The 20,007-nt window shown below is 45.4% G+C and overlaps 1 protein-coding gene across 5 annotated transcripts in view; it reads left to right on the top strand.

Annotated features, from left to right (window-relative positions):
• Positions 1-19,795, top strand: part of Limk2 (LIM domain kinase 2) — an 88,509-nt gene extending 68,714 nt beyond the window's left edge. For all 5 annotated transcript variants that reach the window (XM_013141729.3, XM_063225927.1, XM_063225925.1 and 2 more), the window contains 14 exons: positions 1,769-1,904; positions 2,601-2,710; positions 3,315-3,503; positions 4,735-4,840; positions 5,199-5,395; positions 7,261-7,447; positions 8,336-8,422; positions 9,644-9,775; positions 9,989-10,045; positions 12,243-12,308; positions 13,484-13,658; positions 15,058-15,113; positions 16,618-16,775; positions 18,025-19,795. In XM_013141729.3, the coding sequence (XP_012997183.1) occupies positions 1,769-1,904; positions 2,601-2,710; positions 3,315-3,503; positions 4,735-4,840; positions 5,199-5,395; positions 7,261-7,447; positions 8,336-8,422; positions 9,644-9,775; positions 9,989-10,045; positions 12,243-12,308; positions 13,484-13,658; positions 15,058-15,113; positions 16,618-16,775; positions 18,025-18,169 (1,801 nt within the window). In that variant the 3' untranslated portion in view covers positions 18,170-19,795. The remainder of the gene's footprint in view (positions 1-1,768; positions 1,905-2,600; positions 2,711-3,314; positions 3,504-4,734; positions 4,841-5,198; positions 5,396-7,260; positions 7,448-8,335; positions 8,423-9,643; positions 9,776-9,988; positions 10,046-12,242; positions 12,309-13,483; positions 13,659-15,057; positions 15,114-16,617; positions 16,776-18,024) is intronic.
• Positions 19,796-20,007: the final 212 nt, after the last annotated feature.

Below are 20,007 nucleotides of genomic sequence, written 5' to 3'. Positions count from 1 at the left end.
TATATAGCTCGGTGCTAGATTACAGGTACACACTAAAACATCCAGCTTTGATTGGTAGGTTTTGAAAAGTTGACTGTTTCTTTGGCTTATTGAAATATTTGTCTAGATCAGAGGGATTTGTTGTTGTTTTTGAGATAGGGTCTCACTCTGTAATTCAGAGTGGCCTTGAATTTCACTATGTAGTCCAGACTTCTTCAAACTTGAAGCAAACTTCTGCTTCAGCCTCCTAAGTGTTGAGATTAAAGGCATGCACCACCATACCCAGCCAAAGATTCTTTTTAAAAAAATTTTAAGAGAAGGATATATTTATTAAGAGAAAGAAAGCTGGCTAAGAGAGAAAGAGACAGAAGGAGTCTCAAGTGGGTTGCTGAGGACCCTACCTTTTCTAGGGATTTTTATAGAGCAAAACCACGAGGTAAGGTAGGTCCACAGTGGTAAAACACATAACACATCTTAATTCTTTTTTTAAAATCCCTTTTCCCTTCCTTTCCTCCTCCATCTTTTGTTCTCCTTCCCATTTAAAAAAGATCTCCCTACTTCCTGTTACCTTTTATTTTGCTCTTTATGTATATTTTAGGTTTCTCATATAAAAGAAACAATGCAATAACTTGTGAGCCAGGTGTGGTGGTGCATACCTGTAATTCCAGCACTTGGAAGGCTGATGGAAGGAATCATTGCAAGTTTGAGACCAGCCTGGGCTATAAAGTGAGTTCAAGGCTAGCCCAAACTACATAGTGAGACTAAGTCTCAAAAAGCCAAAAAGGAGGGGTGAGGCAGATATTTAGCTCAGGGGCATAAGCGCCTGCCTGGCAGACCCAAGGTTGTGAGTTCAATCCCCAGTACCAAAAAAAAAAAATTTATGTGTCTGATTTATTTCACTTATCATGATGGTCTTAACTATGCCTGTAATCCCAACACTCAGAAGGCAAAGTGAGACCCTTTCTCAAAAAAATAGTCTTGAGGTACGTCCATTTACCTACAAATGCCTCAAGTTTATTTTTGTTCCAGTTTATCTTTCTTTATGGCAGAGTACTACTCTGTTGTGTATGAATACCACATTTTCTTTAGCCATTATGTGTTGATGGGCATATAGGCTGTTTCCAAAATTTAGCTGTTATAAGTTGTGCTCCTATAAATATGGGTATGCATACATCACTGTAATATGATGCCTTTAATTCAGTATTACTTCTTGTGCCACTGAGGTTCTGTGCAGAAAGTCCTTGTTTATGCCCATGTGCTCAAGTTTTGCCTATTTTATCTTATTTCCATTTTAACATTTAGAATATTGTTCCATTTTTATTTTTAGTATAATATATAGTGAGATATATGGTTCTAGACTATCTTCTTCAAATGAACATTCCAGTTTTCCCAGCACGATTTATTAAAGAGGCTTAGATCAGAAGTTCTTAACTGGGGCCATCATTAGGCTTCAGGGAATCCTCAAGGCACACCCACACGTAGATCACATGCACATTTTCCTTATATGTGCATTTTTCTGGATAAAGCATCTTGGCTCTTATCAGATTCTCAGGACTCTGAGACCAAGTCTGCTCATAGAGGCATCCAATACAGAGCTGGCTTCTGAAGCCTTATTCATGCTAAACTGGCTTCCCCAGAGGAGATGACACTGACTATGACTTTCCCTTGTCCTGGCTTTGCATCAAAGAGAAAACTATGCATTTTGTTGCTCAACCTAGCAACCAGAAACAGCCTGTGTGACCTGGTTTCAAGGATTCAGGAACATCTTTGTTCTTGTCTTTCCTTGCAGGTGTTCAGAATGCCAGGATTCACTTACTAACTGGTACTACGAGAAGGATGGGAAGCTCTACTGCCACAAGGACTACTGGGGGAAGTTTGGGGAATTCTGCCATGGATGCTCCCTGCTGATGACAGGGCCTGTCATGGTGAGTGAATCTCCCTGCAGCTCTGTCCCTCTTGTCGATCAGTCTAGTGACTGCACTTCCAGTCCCCTTTCTTTTGGTCTTCCCATCAGCCAGGATCTCTCCCTTTCTTTATTCATTTGTTCAACAAACAAGTATCTGTTGAGTACTTACTTAGCAAGTGACAGGTGATATCCTTGATTTAAATATTTTTAAAGTCCAGTGTTGGGAGATGGGTAGAGAGGCAGGAAGAAAATGCAATGGGACCAAGTCCTTAAAGGAAAATGTTACAGGTTGAAAGGAGGTCACCACCTGGGTTGTTTTCAGGGAGTCAGACAGGAAGAACCTGGAATGGACTAGCAGCAAAGTTTGTGCCTCATGATCCTCCTCTAGACCAAGAGCTTAAGCATAGTCACAGACCTGCCAACTTTGTGTTAGAAGACCTGAGTCTTTCTATTAGGTATGGTTACTTCTGGGAACCAGTTGTCATGATTGGGACCAAAATAATTTTTTTCAGTGTCAATGTGATGCTTCCTTTATAAGCTCTAGGCCAGAGAATAAAGGCTTGAGTTTGACTAGAATGTGTAAAAATTGATTGAAAACTGTAGATTTTGACTGAGGTCTACAGATTCTTGATTGGATATTGCTCGCTACCCCATCTCCACTCCAGCAAAAGTGATAACCCGTTTCTTCTTTCTGTATTCTTCTTCCTGCTCACAGGTGGCTGGAGAGTTCAAGTACCACCCAGAGTGCTTTGCCTGTATGAGCTGCAAAGTGATCATTGAGGATGGGGATGCATATGCCCTGGTACAGCATGCCTCACTTTACTGGTAAGAGGCAACTTTATGTCTGTAGTCCCCCACAAGGTAGCAGGAGAAAGGGACAGGTGGCAGCATGATTTGAGTGGAAAGACTAATGGGATAATCAGAGCACTAGGTTCTTATCACAGTAATGCTGTAAAATAATTCTGTAATCCATAAGCAGGGCCATTGACATCTCTCTGCCCTCTGTCCTTAGTACCATGAGAATAACCTCACTATATCCTGCAGTCTTCCCAGAGGGAGAGAATGGCTGGGAAATTGTCACCAAGGAAGATCCCAGACTATTAAAGGCAAGGACCCTTTAGAGCGTACCTAGTCTAACTGCTTTAATTGACAAAAAACTCAGTGCCTAAGGAAGGAACAGGAGCTGGGCAGAGTTCTCACTGAAAGTCAGGAGAACAAGAGAACATGGGCTGCTCACCCCTGCGACAGAGTTCCTCCTAGTGTACCACCCTCAGTCATAGCCCACCCCTAGAGAACACAGGAGCCTCACTGCGAGCTGCCAGTGAGAATTAAGGAAAGAGGGTGATAGTAATAAGGCTGTGGGTATGGTTGCTGGGAAGCTTCCAGGTGGGACTCAAGGAACTCAGTCCTCTTTGTGCCCTCTCCTTAGTGGGAAGTGCCACAATGAGGTGGTGCTGGCTCCTATGTTTGAGCGGCTCTCCACAGAGTCTGTTCAAGATCAGCTGCCCTACTCCGTCACACTCATCTCCATGCCAGCCACCACTGAGGGCAGACGGGGCTTCTCTGTGACTGTGGAGAGTGCCTGCTCCAACTATGCCACCACTGTGCAAGTGAAAGAGTAAGTATTTTGAGAACTCTTCAGCAGAGGTTTTTGACCAAAACCACAGATGGAAGGAAAAGGGCTCCAGTCTCTAAAGTCCTATGCAGAGTTCCTATCATCTTCATCACCCAACTTTCTCCTGGAGGTCACTGTGCTGTAACCACACCCCGGCCTCGACACTTAGTGTTCTCTCTGTCGTGGCTTCTTCCCACCAGTTACTTAAAGCCAGAATGTCTTACCTTTCAGGTGTCAGCTTTCAGATTGTGTTTCCTCCTTGAAATTGTCTGGCTTGATTAATGTGTATTAGTTTGATTATCATCTGCTCTCCTAAATAGAATGAAAACTCCAGAAGGAACTTGTTTAGTGTTGCACGCCCAGGACCTGGAATTTGTAGGTGTACACTGATTATTGTTTCATTGGTTGAGTAAATGAATGGGAGGAAAGAGGAGAAAATGGAGTCTATGGTATAGAAGAGGTTAAGATCTCATCATAGGTCCAGACCACAGACCAAATGAAGCAAGAGTTTGGTCCACATAGTACACTAGTAGTCCATAATGAAACACTAGTAGTCCATTAGTCTGTAAATACTATTTCTGTACCTACTGTGTATTAGACATGAAGCTGAAGCCTACAGCCTAGATGAGAGGTACTAGCATTGAGGAAATCAGAAAGAGGCGAGAGGTCTACTCTTACAGGCTCATTAGATGAAGAGGGGAGGGAATTGTGCTCAGGGAAGAGGGAGAAGCATGACTCCAGAGGGAGGAATCTGTGGTTGTCTAACACAGATTGAGAATAGCCAGAGAAGGGCTGTTAAGCATAGGGGGCCTGAATTAAGAAGATTCAACAGATTCGTCAAGGGGTTTAAGCAAAAAAGTGAAATGACCAGGTTGGTATTTTAGATGGATCACTGGGATAAATGTTAGGTAGCAGAGGAGGAAAGCCTAAAGTTGTGGAGGCCAGTTAGGAGGCTTTAGAGTGATCCATATGAGAGAGACAAGTTGGGGGTGAGAGGAAGTGAACTCCAGATAGGAAAGAGAATGTTCAATTCTTTCCCTGAGGCTCAGTGACTTCATTGAGTCTAAGAATCCTGGGAGGAATATTGCCTTTCTATGTGGGTGCCTTTCTAGGTCTTGAGGGTCAGTGGGAGCCTGGGGCCTGATGAACCTTCCCTATACAAGGAGAATCAGTGAGGTGAGTGAGGTGAGTTTTTAGAATGCCCTCACCATGCCATAACTCTTGCCTGGCTTAGAGTCAACCGGACGCATATCAGTCCCAACAATCGCAATGCCATCCACCCTGGGGACCGCATCCTGGAGATCAATGGGACCCCTGTCCGCACACTCCGAGTGGAGGAGGTACAGTGTGTGTCTAGTCTGACTTATGGGGGTGAGATATGGAACAAACTCTCTGGGAGATCAGGCTCTGGCCTTTACCTTTACCCACCCAAGCCAGTCTTGTTTTGGCACTGAATCTGTGACCATTGGTGACTTCCTGTGTCAGCCTAGCAGGTTCCCAGAGCAGTGGGGTAATCAGACAGATGAGGAAACTGACACAATCCCAGACAGAGGGCACTGTGAGGCCACTGGTAACTGGAGGCCACTACTAGCCAATTTGAACATTGGCCATACTGTGCTTGGATCATCTGGGTTGGCAGTAGGCGTTGTGGGATGGGGCATCCTATGGGAGCCAGCCTTATACTGCTCTTGGCCACAGGTGGAGGATGCAGTTAACCAAACGAGTCAGACACTTCAGCTGTTGATAGAACACGACCCAGTCTCCCAGCGCCTGGATCAGCTGCGGCTCGATGCTCGGCTCTCTCCCCACATGCAGAATACGAGACACTCTCATACCCTCAGCACCCTGGACACCAAGGAAAATCTGGAAGGGACTCTGAGGAGACGCTCACTGAGGTGCCATCTCCTATTGCACTTCTGTCCTATGTCTATTTTCTTCAGAAGTTGAGTTCACTTTTGAAAACCACCAGAATTAGGAAGGGAACCAGCTTGCCAGGGACCAGATAAAGGATTGTGCTGCCTATGCTGTCCCATAGGAATCATAGTTCATAGCCAGGGCCTGTGCAGAACCAACTCTCTGCCAGGTTTCCTTAGAAACCAGAGGATCAGGCTGTATCTGCCAAATTCCTGAGCTGAGCAGTGATGCTAGACCTTAATGCTGGACTCTAAAGGGAAACATATCGGAAGTACAGGGCTCAGGGTTGAGTAGGGGCACAGGTAGGATTGAATAAATATATATAAGAACTTTGAAAATGATTAAGTGAGAGATGATTGCACATGTTTTGAAGTTGAGGGACCAACAAAGCCACACCTCAGAATCTGCCAAGTCATTGAAGGAGCGGGGAAGAAAGCTCATGTGAAAGCCCTAAGTAGGGAAATTTACAGGAGTCAAAAGCACGGGCTTTCAGGTAGAAATAGCCACATCAAGATGAACCCCTTCCTTCACAAATCGTCATCTCTCTGAAGCTCTGTGTCCACATCTAAAATGGGGTTACAAGATAAAAGTGACTGTCTCATCAATTATATTAAGATTAAATGTGGAAAGGACACAAAATTGTGCAGTGCCAGCCTAGGGTCCATACTCAGTAAATGTGAAATATTATTACACTCAATAGAAATCAGATTCTTTATGCCCTGACCCAACAAGTTGAATCAAATACAGTCCTCTGTGCTGTTGGAAACTGAACCCTCCCCACAGACTGCTCTCACCACTTGTGGCTGCCTTGGTCAGCCAAGTTGAATTAGGAGAGGCAAGGCCTGGAAAAGGGAAGATGTGCAATAACCAAAAAGTGCTCAGGTACCTGAAGGGCTACCATGCAGTAGAGAGGGCACCTCACCTTGTGTGTTGCGGCAGGCACAATCAGCAGAAGGCAGTGCAAAAGAGCAAGGTAGGCAAACTTGTGAGGCAGGAAAGCCAAAAGCCATCCAGCTTCAGTCCTTTCCAGGTAGCTCAGTAAAAGAGAAGTTTCAATGGATGTAGTTCACCTCTAGTCCTACTCCATCATCTTTAGCCTTTTTTTGATTTCTTCAATAAGTGAAAATAACAGTTACCATCTGTTATTACTGCTAGGTGCTTTTGAAAAAGTAAAAATAGTTTTTTTATTGCTATAAAATCATATGTGCTTGTTAGCTTACAATTTAGGAAATATGGACAGGTATAAAGATTAACAAAATATTTAAAAATCCCATGTGTTCATTTCTTTGGATGGTAGCACTAATCTAGTTAGTTTCTTTAATCAAGCAGATAGAAGTGGTCGAAGACTGGGAATATAGCTCAGTGGTGTAAGTATCCCTGCATGGCAAGCACAAGGTCCTGAGTTTGATTTCTGGCCCAAAAATAAAAAAAAACTAGTTAATTACTGGCTATAGTGCTGTCAAACACTGAATGTTACAAGCTAGCAGAATCTAATTAACTGTTCCAGGTGGGAAGTACTTAGGGTATCCCCACCTCATTCCCTTCCTTTTATTTTCTTTCTTCAGTAGTGAGCACTGAACCAAGATCTCCTGACTTTTAACAGATTAGGATTAGGGATGTAGAGCTCTACCAGTGAGGTACATCCCTAACCCCTAGATTTCCCATTTTGAGTAAGTTTTTACCATACTTAAATAAACTACTTATTTGGGCTATCTATAGCACAAAAACAACATACCTGTTTAATAAGAGCCCTAGTCCTTCAAACTATAGCATCCTAACTATAGACCTTGGAAAAGATGGATCTCCAGAGGTGCTACCTTCAGCCTTCATGTTTCCTCATCTGTAGGCGCAGTAACAGTATCTCCAAGTCCCCTGGCCCCAGCTCACCCAAGGAGCCCCTGCTGCTCAGCCGTGACATCAGCCGCTCAGAATCCCTCCGCTGTTCTAGCAGCTACTCACAGCAGATCTTCCGACCATGTGACCTGATCCATGGGGAGGTCCTGGGGAAGGGCTTCTTTGGACAGGCCATCAAGGTGAGCACAGGAAATAGCTGCTACATTCTTATACCCTCCCCCGCACCCCCCATCTTCTGTTGGGAAGTTCTCATCACACAGCCACACTCCATACCCCCTTCAGGACACCAGGCTTCCTTCCTGGCTGTGGGTGATGGTATAGCCCCCCCCACCCAACCCCACCAGCACCACCACCTAAGGCCATATCACTGCTACAGTGAGCTTAAGGTTCTGGAGACCCAGCTTGGGTTGAGCCGTGCCCACAGGCCCCAGTGCTGGCATGCTACAATGAAAACAAGGAGGAGTGGCTCTTGCCACCCTGGTGAACAGTCTCAGAGACTAACTTCTCTCTCTTTCTCTCCTCCTCTGCTGAGAGCTGGGAGGGGGGGTCAGGTAAGCCATGTGTCTCAGCTTGTGGGGCAGTGGGGCTGGAGAGCTCACCCCCAACCCGCCCAGCCCTCTGGTGCATGTCTGTGGCACTGACCCTCTTGCTCCCAGACTTCTGTTCACCCAAAAGACTCACTCCTATGCCAAATGACTAGAGCCCCTGCTTGGCTTGGCAGTGTGCCCTCCTACCTCCTTCCCTGTTTCCTTTCTCTGGATTCTTGACTCTCCTATGTGCATGCCCAGCTTTCCAGGGAAGAGTTCCCTGTTGCCCCGTGCTGTGTCCTCTACACATGAACTCTGTCACTCTGATCTGGTATGGCTCAGTGTGTGATCTCCAACAGATGGGATAATCAATTGCATAGTGCCTTTTTTCCCACCTCCGCAGTGCTGGGGATCAAACCCAAGGCCTTGCACATGCTAGGCAAGCATTCTGTCACTGAATTACACCCCCAGCCCATAGACCTTAAAGATCTTCAAATCTTCCTCCAGTCTGTGTACCATTAACAGACAGTCTCCCTGTAGGTGATACATAAAGCCACAGGCAAAGTGATGGTCATGAAGGAGTTAATTCGATGTGATGAAGAGACACAGAAGACTTTTCTGACTGAGGTGAGAAAGTAGGATTGGAGCCCAGCATGTTTTTTGTTTGTTTCTTTGTTTGTTTTGTGTTTTTGACACAGTCTCACTGGTGCAGTTCAGGCTGGCCAGGACACTGTGTAACCCAGGTTACAAACTGGCAGAAATCCTCCTGCCTCAGCCTCCGAAGTGCTGGGATTACAGGTGTATACCACCTGAAGCCCAGCATGCCTGCATATATAATTCTAGCACTAGAGAGGCTGAGCCAGGAGGACTGCAAGTCGGAGGCCAACCTGGGCTACACAGTGAGACCCTGACTCAGAAAACCAGAAAAGGAGGTGGCACGGGAGGAAAGAAAGAAAAAAGAGGAGGATGAGTGCAAGAGAAATAAAGAAAAGGGGTTGAAACTGCCACCACACTTGTAGTCCCAGTTGCTTTGTAATGCCAGTTACTTGGGGATCTGAGACAGGAAGATCATTTGAACCCAGGAGTTTTTGTTGTTGTTGTTGACTTTGTTTTTTCAGTCCAAGAGTTTTGGGCCAGCCTGGGCAATATTACAAAAAGAAAAGTGGAGGACTGGGAATTTGGTATCACTATTGGAAACAGTGGTTTTTGGAGAAAACTTAGTTCAACTGTCTTAAATACTGAGTGGAAAAGAACACTAGAACATTCCCCACTCCCTCTATCTTAGTATAAATATTTCTCCAATGAATACCTACTAAGGATAGCACAAGTCCAGTATAAGGGATATGATAACAAATGAGATTTGAATCAGAGTAACTCTCAGGTTATGAGGGTAATGAACAGGAAAACAGATCAATTTGGTATAATTCAGTGTGATAGTTGCCTCCTGAATCTCCTGAAGAGAGCCCGATATGGGGTCCCCAGAGAACTGATACTCCTTGAGCGCCTACCATTTTCACCACTCTTCTCACATTGCTTCATGGAGCAGCTACAGTCAGGAACACTGTGGTCCACGTGTCCTCCCCCACCTTTGTTTTACTCTTGGGTGCTTCTATACCTGTTTCCCAGAGCAGTTCCTAGAAAGGCAGGATCCCTAGGGTGATGCCTGTCAAGCCATCCCATCTGAGTAGTAGGGTTCTCTTCCTGATCCTAGTGCCCAACCACGTCACACAAGGTAGGAGGAGATCCGAGAGGCAGCTGACATTTATCAGGTCAATCCCAGGATAGAGGAGACATGGAGGACTTGATGTGACATTAACTCCCAACTTCTGGTGATTTCCCCAACCCCAGGTGAAAGTGATGCGCAGTCTGGACCATCCCAATGTGCTCAAGTTCATTGGTGTGCTGTACAAGGATAAGAAGCTGAACTTGCTGACAGAGTACATTGAGGGGGGCACGCTGAAGGACTTTCTACGCAGTGTGGTGAGCATAGATCCCAGTCATCAGAAGTCTTAGGAGACTATCAAAGAGTCACTTATCAAGAGTCCTACTGACTTAGAGCCATGAAGGCTATAGAGGCCTTGCCTTGACCCCAGGGGACCATGCTGGGTGACACTAGGTAGAGACAGAGATTTCACTGTGCTGACCCATGGGACCTGGACTACAGTCTCTGACATGTATTCCTCCACCCTGCAGGACCCATTCCCTTGGCAGCAGAAGGTCAGGTTTGCCAAAGGCATCGCTTCTGGAATGGTGAGTCTTAGCAGTAGCCCTGCCAACACCAGAGTAGAGAGAGGTGTGGCTGGGGGGACCACTAAAAGGTAGACACCTTATCCTGGGCAGCTTATATGGCTGAGTCATTCAGCAGTTATTAACTTTTTCTCTGTGCTATTGAAGTTGTGCTTGGACCTCTGTTTTCAGTCACAGCCCCATTCCCAAAGGTTTCCAAATCTAAGGGCAAGCTGAAGAGGCAAACTGTAGAGCAAGGTGATCCAATCTTGGTGTCACTGGGTGTATAGGGGCTGAGGACTGTTGAAGCAAGCAGTGTATCTCACAGCCTAGGAAATCAGAGGGAAGGAAGGGAGAAATGAATTCTAATGAACCTTGAAAGATGAGTCAGAATTAGATAAAAGTTCCTGTTGGCAGAGATCACAGTAAAAACCTGGGAGGAGGGCTGGGGATTTAGCTCAGCAGCACAAGCGCCTACCTGTTAAGCACGAAGTCCTGAGTTTGGGCCCCGATAACAAAAAAAAAAAAAAAAAAAAAAACCTGGGCGGAGAGAATCCAATCTTAGTAATCAAAACAGCTGATAGTTACTAAGTGTTTTCTGTATACCAGGCACTGAGGTAAGAGATCAGCACACATGAACATGTTTATTCCTCACAATAATTTTTGTTTCCAGATAAAAAGTTGAGGCTAAAAGGAACACTTTTGAAATCTTGACTAGTCAGTCTGATCCCTACACCTGAGATTTTACCTACTTCTCCTCACCATGGAATCTATGTAGATTGGACTAAAAATAGTCTGGAACAGTAGATTGGAGGTAGATTAAGGTCGCTGTGCTTCAAAAGACAGAAGATATGTTAAGCAAAATTTTGTGACCAGAGTTGTGGGGGTTTTTTTGTTGTGTTGTATTGTTTGTTTGTTTTCCAAGGTGAGTCTGGGGTAAACAGTAGGTTGAAATGGATATGGGTGAGTGTCAGGCAGGGAGAACTGGGTAGAGGGGCCAAATGAAATGTTTCAGGTTCCTAAATTGAGGTAGTGGTAGGGATCAGAGACTGGGAGGCAGGATGGAGTCAGAATCAAGAGTTAAGGAACAACAGTTGCAGGAAGGGGCAGGGCAGCTTAAGGAACTTGAGTAATTTACCAGGGAGAGTCAGGGAACAGGTTTAAGAGCTGGGATTGTTACATGCCAAGACTGTTCTGTTAGCAGAACCTTCCAGGATCTCCTGGGCAGGAAACTAACTGGAAGCAGGAGCTTGGGGTGGGCTGCTGGTCACTTAGCTATGTACTAAGAAGGGGCAGCCACAGCTGTGTACTCAAGAGGCATCCATATGATTGGTAGAGATTAACTTTGAAAAGATGATTTTGAGACGAACTGAGTAGAAAGAAAAACCAAACACACCAAGGTCTCAGGAGCAGGAAGCATGGGAGAGATGTGGACAGCCTTAAGGAAGGGATCTACAGGCAGCCAGGTTGTGAGCTGCAGAGATGCAGGAAGAGCTCTGTGGCTGTGTCAGTCATATGGTGTGTGAGCATCTCCAGGAGGGTAAGAGCTGGAGAGGGGACTTGACTCCTCTTCCACATTTTCGGAAAAAGGTGAGAAAAAAGGAAGTGGCTCCCCAGAGTCACAAGAGCCAGAAGTGGAGGCCTGGAGAGGGAAAATAGCCAACTGAAAATTCTTTATAAACATTAGAACAGCAACAGGGAAGGGTTAAAGTACAGAGAAAATGAGGAGATGGGAGCCTTAAAGGAGATAAATGTCAGGAACACAGAGCTGGTTGGACCAGAATTGCCCCACCACAGCAGAAAAGATCCAAAGTAGCTGAAGCATAGTTTGCGGAAGGAGAAGTGCATCTGAGGGCACTCACTTCAGATGGTTTTGATATAAGTGAATGGGTAAAGAGGGGCACACAAGCCTAGGGCCATTGGAGTTGGGGCCTTTAGAAGAGAATAGTGGGGCTTACGTCACCCAGACTGGTGATTGCCGAACAAAAAAGGGTGGGTCACGCTGAATGGAAACAGTGCAGGGAAGGAGCCCAGGTTGCCTGTGGCTTTCTGTTGGTGTTGGGACAAAACATTGGCTATAGGGGGACCCAGCCACATTGTCCAAGTTGGGTTCTAATGGTGGGTGGTTATGGCCGGGGAGAGGAGCAGGTTCCATTACCCCCAGTTCTGGAATCAAAGTCTGGTTAATTTCCTGACCTTTTGAGTCATGTTTCTGTTCCAGGCCTATTTGCACTCTATGTGCATCATCCACCGGGATCTGAACTCACACAACTGCCTCATCAAGTTGGTATGTCCCACTGCTCTGGGGCTTGCCTAAGCCTTCTGGCCCTCCTAGCTTCTTTGTCCTAAAGGAAGCTGACTGTTCCTTGTGGCTTCCTGCCAAAGATGTTGCCTAGGGGCTCCTATCTTGCCCTTCCTGCTATCTCCAGTGACTTCCTCTGTCTTCTAAAAGCTCCCAGACACATGCAGATACACTTTCACCTTCTATCAGCAGCAGTTTTGAAATTATTTGATTGAAGGGACTTTAGGGCTAAGGATATAGCTCACTGGTAGCGCACTTGCCTCCCACCCCGGAGACTCCGGAGTCAGCACTATTCAGTACTTGTAATCTTAGAACTCAGGAAGGCTGAGGTAGGAGAACAGCAAATTTGAATCCTGTGAGTTCAAGGCCAGCTTGAGCTACATAGTGAAACCCTGTCTTGGAAAAAAATAAAGAAGAAAGAACAGATAGAAAGAAAGAGAAAGGGGAAAAACTTTTAAAAAGGGCTAGCAGTGTAGTTCAATGATAGAGCACATTATCTGGTTTAATCCACAATAGTCCTAGAAAGTAGCTAATTGCTCATCCTATAGCTAGTTAATTTATAGTGACGGGTGTGAGGCCATCATTCCTCCCACTGCCCCTCTGTGGTTGTTACAGTGTTATTTTTCCTGGTGACTTACAACCTGGCTTCTTGGGTGTCCATCAGTTGGCTCTGGTTCTGCCCTCTGGACATGTACCAAACAATCTTAATCCCTTTTCACATGACTACCCTGTAGCTATCCCAAGAGTTTATCTCCCCTCACTTCCCACACTGATTGCCTCTATCTTGTCTTTTTCTCTTATCCTATTCCTAGCAACAACTTCAAATCTTTTTAGGAACCAGGCAAAGCAAGGGAAAACCAAAACCAAAGAAATCCCTTAGCTGGCTTTCAGTTCTATTCCAAGTTTTACAGCCATCTCACTGTACGGCTCCGCTGGCTCTGTTGTAAACCCCATTTTAGGCAGTGGCAAACTGATCAAAGCACAAGTACCAGCCAGCCATGTCTGGCTAGAAAGTAGCAGAGCTTTCTGCTATGACTCTCCTTTGCTGTGTACTTTGTTCCTCTTAATGGCTTTTCTTGGCCTGCACTCATACCTTAAAGGTTAGAGAACCAGTTTGAAAACATCCCCACCTGGTCCTGACTGGGCCCTTATCTTACCAGGACAAGACTGTGGTGGTGGCAGACTTTGGGTTATCACGGCTCATAGTGGAAGAGAGGAAAAGGCCCCCAGTGGAGAAGGCCACCACTAAGAAACGCACGTTGCGCAAGAGTGACCGTAAGAAGAGGTATACAGTAGTAGGAAACCCTTACTGGATGGCTCCTGAGATGCTGAATGGTGAGTTGTTAAGCCCAGGAGGGGATGCCCCAGAGGGTCAAAAGAAACCACATCTTGAGGCAAGTCCTGGAAGCTTCTGGGGAGGCTTGTAAAGTGTAGAACCAGATTCCCAGAGCTGAGGGCTAGATGGCTTTTTTTGTTTGTTTGAAACAAGATCCCTAGGCAATCTAGGCTGGCCTTCAACTCACGGGCAGTCCTTCTCCTCCGCTTCTCAGGTGCTGGGAGTATAGGCATGTACCGCCATGCCTGGTTGGATGATTTTTTTACCCTGTCAGGCTGGTCCTCTGTCTTCTTTGAGTTTAGTGTTGGGAAGTGATCAGTGTGCCATCCTGGACATAGGGTGAGGTCTGACTGCCTTTTTTGCTTTCAGGGTGAGAAAATTATTCCTCATTCTCTGGTGATGGGGAACCTTTTAGAGCTTTCACTGATAACAAACCACCCACCATGGCACCCCTACCATAAATTTACCACTGCTCACTCTGCCTTTTCCCTCTCCAGGCTGAGAACTGAAGTGTGCTGCCCCCTAGAGGATAATGCTCAAACCAGCTAGTTATGATGGCTGGCATTCTTGAAACACATTGTGAGGCCTTAGAAGTGGTGTGGTAGGGGCTGGAGGTTTAGCTCAGCGGCATAAGCGCCTGCCTTGGAAGCAGGCAGTCGTGAGTTCGATCCCCGGTACCGATAAAAAGGAAAAAGACAAAAAAATAAATAAATTAAAAAAAAAAAAAAAAAAAGAAGTGGTGTGGTAACAATCCTTTCCAGAGTGTAAGGCCCAGGGAAATTCATTGGCTTGCCCAAAAGCGGGCAGCTGGCTAGTGACAGAGCGTGAATGAACCCATAGGTGCAGTTTTTTTCTATTGTACTATGCAGTTCTCTGAAATAGGTCCTTCAGGGCTGATTTTCTTTCTTTCATTCCTTTTTTTTTTTTTTTTTTTTTTTTTTGAGACAGGATCTCACTATAAGGCGCAGACTGCCCTCAGACTCTTTGCAATCTTCCTGCCTCAGCCTCCCGAACGCTGGGTTATAGGCATGTACCCCACAGCCAGTTTGAGATGACTTTCTTTTTTTTTTTTTTTTTTTTTTTTTTTTTTTTGTCTTTTTTAAGACGGGGTCTCACTATGCAGTTCAGGCTGGCCTTGAGCTCACTTTGCAGCCCAGGCTGGTCTCGAACTCACAACGATCCTCCCACCTCAGCCTCCCGAGTGCTGGGATTACAGGTGTGAGCTACCACGCCCGGCGAGATAACTTTCAAGTGGAGTCATTCTGATCAGCCTTTGGGTCATTCCCCACAGAACCTACTCAAACCCTAGTTATTGGCTGTGGCTTGGCTTGACCCAAGCCTAGTACGAAGCACATAAAGCATATAAATTTAACAGACTGCTCTCCTCTGCTCCTCAAGGAAAGAGCTACGACGAGACAGTGGATGTCTTCTCTTTTGGGATCGTTCTCTGTGAGGTAAGCTCTAGCACCAAGGCTATTCTTGAGACAGCAGTCTTACCAGCTTAGCCCTGCCGCAGATCTGGGACTCCTCCTAGGAAAGAATTACTTGCCATAAAATTAATATAGGTATAATATTTTATTATTTATAATATATGCCACATTTGAATCTTACTAGTCCCATAAAAACAACTAAGCAGCTTTTTTTCAGGTAAAGAAATAGGTTCAGAAAGGGGCAGTGGCTAGCTCTTAAGTTACACGGTCAGTAAGAAGCAGTTGAGACTTAGAAGTTGAGTAGGAAAGGCACAGTACTATCCATTTAGCTCTTAGACCAAACTAGCCCTTCCCAGTCCCCTGTTCCCCACCGCCACTCCATCCTTCTTTCACAGGTCCTGGTGATTCTCCTACCTAGCAAGTGAAAGTAGCCATTCCCGGAAGTTCTGTCTCTGTGCTAGGTACCTAAAGTACAGAGGAAGTAACAGAAAGATATCTGCCTTTGGTAGCTTAGCAGTCAGATGGCAGCATTGCTCAGTATATCTCAAAGCTGAACACATTCATTCAGATGCTTCTGTAGTTCCTCAAAACAAAATTGTGTCAGAGAAGAGAGATAAGGGATGGTTAGAATAATGACAAAAGGGGTTTTTTTTGTTTCCTTTAATAGATATGAATTGAACAGCTAATGTATATAGAACATTAACCACGTGTCAGTGTTTTCCACATAAATCAAACCCAAATCTCTGCCTCATAGTCTTGACTTTGACAGATGATATAGTCATAAGTAGGGCAGGGTAGGATGAGTGGAAGCTGCCAGCCTACAGATGTCATTGTGCTTCTGCTGAAGTGAGGCCCCTTTTTTAAAAAATTATTATATGTTTGCAGTACATATGATTACATTCACAGTGGAAAGTTGGTACATGTGTGTAACACATCTTAATTCTTTTTATGTCCCCTTCTCCCCCGACCCTTGAGGCCTTTTTTAAACCTTCCTCACTAATCAGACTCTCAGTCAAGAGGGTTAGCAAGATTTGGAAATACAGGGATGAGAGACAGCTGTCTATCTACTCTAGGTAGGTTTATTTGTTTGTTGGTACCAGGGATCAAACTTATGACCTAGCACTTAGCAGGCAGGCACTTGTGCCCCTGAGCTAAATCCCCGCCCTCTAATCTAGGTTCTTACCACTCCCTCTTCTGCATATTTGTATTAGTCAGCTTTTCTGTCTCTGCAACAAAATATCCAATATCTGCAATTCAAAGGAAGAGATGTTTATTTTGACTCATGATTTGAATGGGTTCAGTCCATGGTTAGCAGGCCAAGAAAGAAACAGCATGTTGCAAGGACCTGGTGGAGGAAAACTACTCATATCATGATGTCTAAGATGCAGAGACAAAGGAAGGAGCCAGCGATAAAAATACACCCTTCTAAGTCATGCACTCAATGACACATCTTCTCCAATTAGGCCCTATCTCCAAACATGAAACTTTTGGGAGACACTTTAGATGTAAACCATATTTTCATCTGTAGATCATTGGACAAGTGTATGCAGATCCTGATTGCCTGCCCCGCACACTGGATTTTGGCCTCAACGTGAAGCTCTTCTGGGAGAAATTTGTCCCCACAGACTGCCCCCCAGCCTTTTTCCCCCTAGCCGCTATCTGCTGCAGACTGGAGCCTGAGAGCAGGTTAGTATCTCATAGTATATCATTTTTTATTGTACACACACATTTAGAATGACTGAAAGGGGATTTTAAAAGGGGGGGGGAGTGGACCAGGGATTTAGCTCAGTGGCATAAGCACCTGCCTTACAATCACAAGGTTGTGAGTTCCATCTCGGATACCAAAATAAAAAAAGGTGGGGAGGATACAAAGAAAAAAAAAAGAAGGGCAAAGTGTGGGAGGTACATGCTATACACCCAGTACTCGGGAGGCTGGGCAGGAGGATGGATGTTAGTTCATGTGAGTTCCAGTTCAGCCTGGGCTACATAGTGAGTTCAAGACCAGCCTGAACTGTGCAGAGAGATCCTCTGTCAAAAAAGTATATAGGGAGGGTCTATTAGCAAACAAATACTATATAGTTTGTTTTTCTTAAGTTCTTTAACTGGTGTTACTGAAGGACTGCAGTCTTCTGGCCTATAAAAATCAAGATAAAGATTCTCTCACCAGCAAATTTTAACTCTGAAGTAGACTTTTGAAAATCCTTGTAATTTGTCAAAAAAGGCCTTACCAAGATGACATGACCTTTAAACAAGAATAAGAAGGAAGAATAAGCCTGCGATGTCCAAGGCTGTCAAGCCATTTCCATGGCACTAGGAGGCTAGTGTTTGAGTTTTTGTTTGGTTGGTATTTTTCTTTTTGAGAAGAACTTAGCCTGTGAAATGCTCTTTCCCAGGCAGATCCATCTGTGTAGAAACAGCAAGTCTCAAAACTGGAAAGGGTCTTTAAAAAGACACTTAGCCTGTTTACAGCTCTGGGTTCAATTCCCAGCACCACAAAAATAAGTTTTCTTGGATAAATAGAAAGCCTTTGACTATTGTGTTTTCTCTAAAATATGGGGAGAAGTCTTCTCTTGGGACTTTTTTTCTTTCACTTTGTAGTTCAGGCTGGCCTTGAGCTCAATGTAATCCAGGCAAGCAACAAACTCGCAGTGATCTTTCTACCTCAGTCTCCCAAGTGCTGGGATTATGGGATTACAGGCAAGGGCCACCACACCCAACTACATCTTTTAAATTTGTCGCCTCCAGCCAGGACAGGCTTCTCAGCATTATCTTTGAGCTTTGTGTCTGTATGGTAAAGTAATAGTAACTGTATTATACCCATTTCCCAAAGAGGCACAAAAGGGATCTATCTGCCTATGTTAGAGAGATCCCTTCCATTCTCCTCCGTAGAAATGCTCATATTCCACCTGACTTGGTTCACCTCTTTTCCTTCCAGACCAACATTCTCAAAACTGGAGGACTCCTTTGAGGCGCTCTCTTTATACCTGGGAGAGCTGGGCATCCCACTGCCTACAGAGCTGGAGGAGCTGGACCACACTGTGAGCATGCAGTATGGCCTGACCCGGGACTCACCCCCCTAACCCTGGTCCAGCCCCCTGCAGGGGGGTGTTCTACAGCCAGCATTGCCCCCTCTGCACCCCATCCCAGGGCCATCCAGGTTTCCTGTGGATTGGTGGCTTGTTGAGAGGCAGAACAAGCCATCTCTACTACCTCCTGAGGAGGCGAGCGGGCACAGCACCAGGGAAACATATCTCCACAGGTTTTGGGGCCTGGTTGCTGTCTAAAAATCCAACACTCGCCTGAAAGCTGTGAAGATTTTAAAAAAAAAAAAAAAAGCCTGGACTCTGGGCTAGGAAGAATCTGTTACTTGGAACCACTTGTGAACTCCCTGGTTGTGGATCCTTGGAAACTTTTACTTACTAAATATGATTTAGACCTGCTGAGCAGGATTCCAGGGTAAACCTCCCTGTGGGCTCTGAAGCCTCCAGTCCAGTTGTGTGGAAGAGGACTTCAAGTGGGAGTACAAACAAGAAAAAGATTGGTGGCCAGTGGCAGTTGAAGGGCACAAAGTGACAGTGATGTTCCCCTCTTCCACTCCAGGTCCTGCCCTCCCTGGAGCAGAGTGAGGGAGTCAGTTTGAGGAGTCTTAGTCAGTATACAGTGGAACTGGCCAGGAATCAGGGAAGGGTTGGTTTCTGTTCACTTGCTAGTGGGTGGCTTTAGCTAGTCTAGGGACCACATTAATGTGAAGGGAGCTTCCATCTCATGTTTTCAAACTATACTACTGGAGACTGGCTGAGTGACATCCTCTGTCTCAACAAGCAGTCATAGCACAGTAAGAAGCTAGAAGCTGGTGAGAAAGGCTCTACCCTATAGTAATCCCATATCCTTTCAATGCTCTCACTCACCCTGATGGTCTCCTCAGTCAAAAGCCCAAGACACTTTGCCTGGAGATAGATGGGTTCTGAAGGACAGTATGGCTTTTGACAGGTCCAGGGTCTGAGGAAGAAGAGAATTTCTATAATCTCTTGATCTCATCTTTATGACAACCACTGCCTAGCCTCAGCCTGCCTGGTCTGGACAGTGATTTAGATTGGGAAGAGGTGGTTGTAGAGTCCCAGAGCTAAAAGGCTGAGAGAGATAGGCCCTGAGCTGGGCTATCTGACTTGTACCCTCTACCTTCCCTTATTGGCTGGCCCAACTCAACTTCCTGAGCCATATTCCAGGGCCATGGGCACTGGAAGGCCCTGGGGACACACTCCACCTAGGCTGCCAGACTTCCAAGGACTCTACGGCACGAGATTTGCCTCCTAAGTGTGAGCTTGCAACATATTTAACAAATGGGGAATGGGTTTGGGGTATATAAATGTAATGTGTGGTGGTTGGGGGGTGGGGAATCCAGGAGAATGGTTGCTGTTAATATTACTTGTTATTATATCTATTGGGTGATTTGTGAATTACTGTACATAGACCAGATGAGTTGTGGGATAGAATGTCACCTCTGGCCAGAACTTGCTTGCTGTGTATACTATACTTAAGTGTGGAGTTGCAAGCTTGTTATAGAGTTGAATCGTGGACTCCCAGCAACAGCATGGTTCAGCATCATGTGCCTGGCTGTGCTTCAGCTGTCCCCAGCAACTGTGGGAGTAGTGGGCCTGAGCTGGGTCACTGAGCAGACTAAATAAATTAAGCAGTTAACATAACAATACTGAGAGTGGAAAAGTGACTTGGGGCCTGAGTCGGGGAGAGAAATGTCGAGGGTCTGTTTGCTACCTTCATGTCCAGAACACACAACAGCAGGATTCTTGCATATCAACCTAATCCCTGTCCTTATGCAGTCTTCAGCCTGTTCAGAGAGCATGCACACCTCATCTGGGCTCCATAAAGCTACTGGGCCTAACTTCCATCTGCAGGCAAA

This window comes from Cavia porcellus, unplaced genomic scaffold (genome assembly GCF_034190915.1).
Source record: "Cavia porcellus strain 051 isolate PalLab524CR breed Dunkin Hartley unplaced genomic scaffold, mCavPor4.1 scaffold_16, whole genome shotgun sequence".
NCBI lineage: Eukaryota > Metazoa > Chordata > Mammalia > Rodentia > Caviidae > Cavia > Cavia porcellus.
This window is presented reverse-complemented; position numbering and strand designations above follow the sequence as displayed.